Source organism: Populus euphratica, unplaced genomic scaffold (genome assembly GCF_000495115.2).
Source record: "Populus euphratica unplaced genomic scaffold, PopEup_1.0 scaffold242.1, whole genome shotgun sequence".
Taxonomy (NCBI): Eukaryota; Viridiplantae; Streptophyta; class Magnoliopsida; order Malpighiales; family Salicaceae; genus Populus; species Populus euphratica.
This window is the reverse complement of record NW_011500033.1, coordinates 239,622-247,444: the sequence shown is the minus strand read 5'-3', so window position 1 is coordinate 247,444 and position 7,823 is coordinate 239,622. Positions and strand designations below refer to the sequence as shown.

General features: G+C 28.9%; 1 protein-coding gene across 1 annotated transcript; it reads left to right on the top strand.

Moving 5' to 3' along the window:
* Nucleotides 1-1,027: 1,027 nt before the first annotated feature.
* LOC105142558 (uncharacterized) lies at nt 1,028-4,927 on the top strand. Its single transcript, XM_011050244.1, has 4 exons — nt 1,028-1,348; nt 2,090-2,201; nt 4,090-4,149; nt 4,596-4,927. Exons 1-4 carry the CDS (start codon nt 1,224-1,226, stop codon nt 4,683-4,685), a joined length of 387 nt encoding a protein of 128 aa, XP_011048546.1. The 5' UTR covers nt 1,028-1,223; the 3' UTR covers nt 4,686-4,927.
* Nucleotides 4,928-7,823: the final 2,896 nt, after the last annotated feature.

Genomic DNA, 7,823 nt, shown 5'->3' with positions numbered 1-7,823 from the left:
ACTAAGTTAACCCGTCAAATTCGAGATTCATATCATGAAAATCTGATAACTAAATAAAAAAAATTAAAATTAACAAACTAAATTTAAAAACTATTAAACAAAAAAAACACAAAAAAAACCTATAAAGGCATAAAAAAACGAAAAAGAAAAAAACTATAGCTTAGAGTATTTTAGTATATGTTATTATTATTATTATATTATTATAAGTATAATTAAGTAATATATAAATTATATAATTATAATTATAATTATAATTATAATATGTAAATACAAGTGTGGGAAAACTACAATATTTTCCCACATCTTTTAAAGTATTACTTAATAACAAGGTTAAGTATTCAATTGGGTGCTTTAATAGAAAGGTATCTTGTAAATGTATTACCTCCAATTATAATGTACCTAGTTCACGTAAAAGAGAGTTTTTTTTCTTTGATTTAGATATTTCAAAATATATGTTATTTTTAATAATAAAAAAGTTAAAGCATTGGATATTGAATTTTACTATTTTACCCCTCTTTTAAGATTTGAATTCAAGACTTTCCTTTTCTTTTTATACAAGCTCAATAAATGGGTTTCACAGTTACACATTTTTTATTATATTTATTTTAATATTGACTTAAATGTTATATATTCCATAAAAAGAATAATAAGTTGATAAGACTTTTAACTTTTAATAATAAGTTAACAAAATAAAAACAGGCAAACACCATTCCTTCATGAATGCTTTTCCATTACAATCAGAGGGGCAAACGGCGATTTGTTTTATATAAATAAAATAAAATTAAGGGAAAATCCAAGGAGAGAACCTAGAATAAAAGGGAATAATCCATAGAAAAGAAAGTGTGTGTAAGGGCAAATCCGTAGAAACTTAAGAACACATGGACAATTGTGTGATTAACGGGATTGGAAAATGCAAAAACTAAAGTATTACAATAATTTAAAAAAATATAAAAAATAATTTTTTTTTAAAAGTTAACTTTTTATAAAACACTGTATGTAACGCAGTTAAAATGGACGGGTAAAGTAGACGCATCGTGAGAGAATCCGAAGCCGCCCAGCTGAAAAGTAAGTGAAGGAAGGCCACGTTGGCAAGGGAAGAAGGCAACGTTTGCGGTGTTTTGCAATTGCCGTTGGTAACAGTGAGAGAAGCAATTTCCAGAGAGATGCAAAAAGAACCCCATCCATGCTCCTACTGTAAACTTTGTACTGAGTAGTGACAGAAAATGGGAGGTGAAAGGAAGAAGATACTGGTGGGTCTAATGGTGGCAATGATTTTGGGATTTGCAGTCTATTTCAGGCTTTGGACAATTGACTATGCTATCTCCTCTGATGACACCGAAGTGATAAGGTTTCTTTCTTTCTTTTGATCTAATCACCAAAATACATGCTTTTATTGTTGGTAGGTATGATTTTGGTGAGAAAATTAGTGGGTTTTCTTCCATTTTGTAAAATGTACAATGTTTTTGAGAATTCAACGATGTTATATTACACAAGCCTGGAGCTAAAAAATGCCCTCAACTTTTACCTTTTATTTATTTATTTCTTGATTCGCAAAGAGCTTTTCAGTTGGCTTTACAAATTTCACTCCTATTAACGTGATTATGCTTGAATTAGAGAGCCACTTAAGTGGATTGATTGTATGATTATGCATGTAGAGTTACACTAGCCTTTGGCTGTTACTACTAATTATGATTCTGTTAGTCCACATTCCATCGCAGACCCTAATTTAATATGTACAACTGGAGTTAAATAATGAACCAATTTGCATTAGAACTGAATTCTGTCCTTAAAATGAAAAGGGCTTTGGGTTGGTTCACCAGCTTATATGCTATTTTTACAATGTTTGCTTCTTTTCTAGTAAAATCAAAGCTGTCATTGATTCTGAAAGCAAGCTGATTAACTTTGTATATTTTTTGTTCCCAGTACAGCAATAAAATACTTTCCATATTTTTATCTGTTTTATAATGTTGATTGCAGTAATTCTTATAACTGGTGTTGTCCATTTTAGTAATTAACGCGCAAATGCAATTGTTTTACCTTCATCCTACTTCTTAGCTCCACGGTGTTTTTGTGCTTTGGAATTTTGTAGAAGACAGTTCGATCTTGCCAACAGGGAAGCATTGGATGAATCTGCTGAGTGGAGGATGAAATATGATGAGGAGGTAGAGAGAGCTGCAAAGTGTGATAAGCAACTGGTAGAGGTGTGCTTACTTCTATTTCTCCTGATCTGTTTGTTATTCTAGGTGTCATTGCACACTTTAAGTTTTTAACTTTGCTTAGTTGGGAATATAAATTTTACTGTTATAAGGGGTCTGTCCTTTTTATCTTTGCGACTCTAATCAAATAATCCAAGTCCATAAGTCCTTTCGTACTGATACTCACCATCTTCCTGCCTTTGACTTTGGGAAGGAAAAGAAAAAAACAGAAACTTCCTATATGAATGAATCTTGTAAATGCATTTTGGAGCTAGTAATAAGTTAATTATGTCTTCTGATTATTGAATTTGCTTATAGTTGGAATCCTTTTGGTTCAGCGACTTTAACCAGACACATCTTCATCATTCTTGCCTTGAATTTAGTGAATTATTGATTTTTGAACTGTACCTTCCATTGGGTTTTCTGATGTCAAAAGGTCTATGTTTTAAGTTGGCAAGCGCCATGAGCATTGTTATGTCTTCTAGTTGCTACTTTTGCAATGCCCTGGATTTTCAAGTGGAAATCAAAGTTGATAATATTACGTATGAAGAATAAGGAGTCCAATGTGATTTGAACGGAAGTATGTTATATGGCAGTGCTAATATATACACAAAGCAATTAGAAACTTTATATGTATAGCGTCCACGAGATTGAAAGAGTTACCTTACATGAATATCAAATTATAAAAATGAAATCATGTAGTGAAACTGCTGTGAAAATGTTATTACATTGGTTGTTCTGGGCATTAATTTTGCTGCTCTTGGAAGGTCGTTTGTGTAACAGCTGTACATCTGGGTTTGAATACTATATTTGGGTGAACATAATACTCAACGGAGACATTGCATTTTTCTAACCACATGATTTAGCCAGAATAATTATTGAATTATTCTTGTATGGAGACATTGCATTTTTCTAACCAGATGATTTAGCCAAGCCAGAATAATTATTGAATTATTCTTGTGCTTTTTGCAAATATTGGAGCTTAACTTAAGAATAATTCTGAGGGAAATGTTCCATTATCTTTGGATGTTATTAATATTTCTGCTGGCAAATGGGCGGTTTTGACATTTCTATGTATGTGGTGTGCATGTGTAAGAGAAAATGTGCTTTCTGAACCATCATGTGGATAGGCACCTCAATTTTCAGCTCATGGAATAGTCAAAACTTGCACATTTCTGTTTCATATGATATCAATGATATCTTATAATGCTGGTGGGTTTGGAGCAATAATATTCATGTTGGGAACTTAGAAGCTTTTTTGTTGTTTGATACCATGTTTGCTTTTGGTTTTCAGTTTTTGTGTTGAAATGTCAGTGAACAAACTGTGAAAACTTATCTATTTGTATTGTCCCACTAAAAAATGAAAACCAGTAAACAGTGACCACAATTTTGGAAATCTGTAGAAATGGTTTTCAAATATTTTCACGAGTTTGTTTCTTTCCCTAATTTCACATATTATTAGCATAACTTATTATCTATTACCCTGTCCTCTTGATTACCATTACCACTGGTGAGTGCCGGTCAGTGATGATTTGCAATCACCAATTGACAATTGTTGGTTGCATGACCTCTGCCAATCACTTGTGATTAGCAGTCACTGTCAACCACCACCAATTAGTTGGCAATGAATTCTACTGATTGCAATTGACAGATAGCCATCTGTAAGGGATAGCTATTGGTACTGATGATTGCTTTTTTAGAAATAAATGTCGAAATGAAAACTAAAAAGGAAAAAAGAACAAAATATAGAGGTAAAATGGTAAAAGGACAAACTGGAGTTGATATTTCAAATGGGATTGTGATTTCCGTTTGTCAATTTCTCTTGAAAGTATATAGGACCTAAAATCTCAGCCTGTTGCATCTTACTAAATTTTTCTTGTATCTTGTGGCACAGATAAGGCAGAAAGTGGAGGATGCTGCCACCATTAACCAGCAATTGGTAATGCTACAAAAGGTGACTCTCCAACATCAAACATCTAGTTGCTTACTGTCGCAAGTTCTTTTGTTTCTTCCTTCTGATACTCATTTTTTCTGGTTGAGATCTATTTGATACATTTTCTGGAATTTTTCTTTCAACAATAAAGGAACTCTAGAATCAAGTAGCTTGGTCATGTTTTTTGCCAAACATAGTTTGTTTCTCAAATGAAAATTCATCATCATGTGAAACTGTGCTCATGCCTTTTGTCTACTACTGAAAACTTCCAGAATTGATAATGTTGCTTGAGTAGGATTTTAGCGTAACAAAAAAAAAAAACCACCTTTCCTATTTATAATCTTTTTCTGGAGTCTGGACCCTAATGATCAAGGAGGACCTGGAATTCTATTATTTTCGCTATTATTTGGAATCTATTTGCAGTTTGAATTTGTGTGTTTTTTTCTGACACTTTCTGACATTACCAGGAAAACATGGCCCTGGTTGGAAGGATGGAAGTCTTGAAAAACAAGCTGGAGGCTACCAAGTTAAAGTGTCGCAAAAAAATAGATCGGTGACTTGAACAGAATTCTAACTTGCCCTTACGTGTATCTAAGTGCCTATAATTTACTTGTTTACAGAAGATCTCAAATGCTGTGAGATTGCAGTTTCTGATGAGTCCAACAAAGGGAAATGGTTTTTGAATGCGATTCAGTCTCTTACCCATAGCTATGTACATAACATACAAGGTATCTGCTTTTAGTTAAGAGAATTTTGAATGAATGATAATGCTGTTGTACCGGTCATAATAAATTTCCTTGAATAAGGGAATTATTAGTTAAGAGAATTTTGAATGAATTATAATGCTGTTGTACCGGTCATAATAAATAATAAATTTCCTTGAATAAGGGAATTATGGATAGAAAATATAATTTAGAATTAAGTGGTTGGTTACATAGGAATAGTTTTATTTATATAAAATATATTTATTATTAATAAAGGTTTTTTATTTTTAATATTTAATTATATTATATTTGATTAATGAATCTAGAGTAAAAATAAAGTAAATGGAATAAAAATATTTTACATAGAAAATTATAAAGTTATAATTATGAGATTTTTATTGCATTAAAGTATCGTTTCTAAATATTCTTGATTAATATTTTATTAAGACTGGATATTAATCAGAGTTGTTGAAATTGATATATATTATGTTTATTTTTTTTATAAAAGAAAATAATTGCTTTCCTAAACTAAAGTATAAAGTATAAGAGATGCATGAAATTAATATTGAAACTAATATGTAGGTGTTTGTCAAATGATATATATACTGAACTGACTTGTAAAAGAATTCCATATAAAAAGATTATATATGTTTATAAAAAGATTCTTGTGATAGTTATGTAAGTGATTTTTAAATTTTAAGATCATCAAGTTATTTTATATAAATAGTGTTATTCAAGGATAATAAATAAATATATATTAGGTATAACATAAATTATATAAAAGTATTTGAATAATAATAAAAAAAATATCCATTATATAATGGCTATAAATATTGTAAAAAAGTAAGTGAAAATAATACAGAAGCTAATAACTTAGTTCAACAAGGTCAGGATACAAAATGATTTTCAATCATTATGGTATCATCCATGTGTCAATAATTAGATATTGCCGATACCCTACCTGGATGCAATGATGCATAAAATTGTACAGTCTCAATGGTAAAAAAATGCACTAAGTTGTAAAGACAAGATTAAATTGATTTTTATATAAGGGAGGCAACGAAAGACACGGTTGACAAGGAAACTAAAAGATTGGCTTCATATCTATATTGCTTGTATTTTAAGTGAAATAGTAATGCTATTGCTAATATATAACTTAAACTTTTTATTATTGATTCTAATAAAATAAAATAAATGAATTGTTTATTACGTACAAAAAATCAAGAAGTCTAGAAGTCCATGTTGCAAAAAGTTATTCAAGAAAAGCCTTTAGTTAAAATAGTTGATTGGTTGATATGTCAATGTTTTTGGGTAATAATGTTCATTAATAACATCATATATGGTTGAATGTTCAATCAATTTCAATATTAATTGACAAGGTATCTTCCATCATTTATTTAAGATATAAATAAATATAAGAAGCATTTTTTACATTAAAAAAAAACATCTACATGTCATCAAAATAAAAATAATGATTGGTTATAATAAAACAAGAGAATAAAGTTAGAATCAATCTAGTGTAATAATGGAATCAATCACGTTGGAATAGTCTTAATCAACTAAAAGATTTAAAGAAGCAAAAATCATGATTAATTAAAGAAATCAATCAGACATAGTAATTTGAGTGAATGCAAATAATCAGAAAATTCATTTATACTAAGAACATGAGTCCTCAATATATTAAACTCATCATAATTATAAATTAGTTAGGCTTCATATGGTTATTAAACTTGTATATAAGGATTATTATATAATTGCTTCACTGATATAATTTATAGTATTAAAATTGAATGTTTACATGAAAATGAAGCACTTTACCATTATAAATAGACCATCTAGTTATAGTTAAAGATGTCTAACTCTATATACACAATTTTTATACAAATTTATCTTCTTTTTTAGTTTTTCATGCTTTCTTTTCCATTTTCATTATTTTTCAATATTTTTGAATTCTTATAATTCATCTTCCTCTATTTTTTTCTCTTCATGTTCTTTTTCTTGTGTGGTATTAATTGAGATAAATTACCTTTTCTAAATGTTTAAAATCTTAGTAGTTTATATTTCACTTGAATTTGCAAGGTTGCTAATTGCTTTATTTCATAATTAAGATCTTATTATATTGTTTCTCCTCCTTAAAAGATTAAAAAAATTAATTGATAGCATAACCAATTAGAGGATTATTTGATATATTAAAATATTAGTATGCCTACTAGGACAATTATACCTTTTCAAAATGATTTATAAAAATAAAGGATATTCATACTAATTTTTCTAATGTAACAACTATAGTGAATACTTATGAATTAGAAGCATTTCTTGATTAAAAAATAATTATAGTAAATTAGGAATAATCGATTATAATAGAGGATAGAGTTGGTCACTAATATTATTATATGTATGAGGTTAATTGATAGTGATAAAATTGATGAATTAGCATAAAAGATATAAATAAATATTATTCTATAGAGTATATACGTGCTTGAAATAAAAAATTAATTGACTAACAATCACCAGCATTTCTTAAGAACTTGAAAGAAAGCATTAATAAGGTCGGTTAACCATAACCTAGTTTAGAATAATGCAATGACTAAACACACAAGTGACGATGAATAAAAAAATATCTTAATGTAATAACACGTAGTGAGCACAAACTTTAAAAAAAGTTTTTATATTTTATTTTTTTATTGAGAGGAAATAATACATAGGATAATGATTTAACTCCACATGAATTATAATAGAAGATGACATTGATCATCGTGACATCATCCCTGTGAGGATTCTCAATCAATTAGCTTTTATTAATATAAAATAGAGGTGAAATGATAAGCGAAATAGTACAAAATTCATGGTAATAAATCTCATGATAGTCGTTTTTCGCAACAATATTACAACATTTTATTCAATTAGTTGGTATGGTTTCTAAGAACAATGTCAGGCTAAATTGAGATGAATATATTCTATATATTGATATTTATATAATCTTATTGAAGA

Coding starts and splice junctions, on each gene's coding strand:
- LOC105142558 (XM_011050244.1), top strand. CDS start 1,224: ATGGGAGGTGAAAGGAAGAAGATACTGGTGGGTCTAATGGTGGCAATG. Junction 1,349..2,089: donor GATGACACCGAAGTGATAAG/GTTTCTTTCTTT, acceptor GGAATTTTGTAG/AAGACAGTTCGATCTTGCCA. Junction 2,202..4,089: donor GTGATAAGCAACTGGTAGAG/GTGTGCTTACTT, acceptor CTTGTGGCACAG/ATAAGGCAGAAAGTGGAGGA.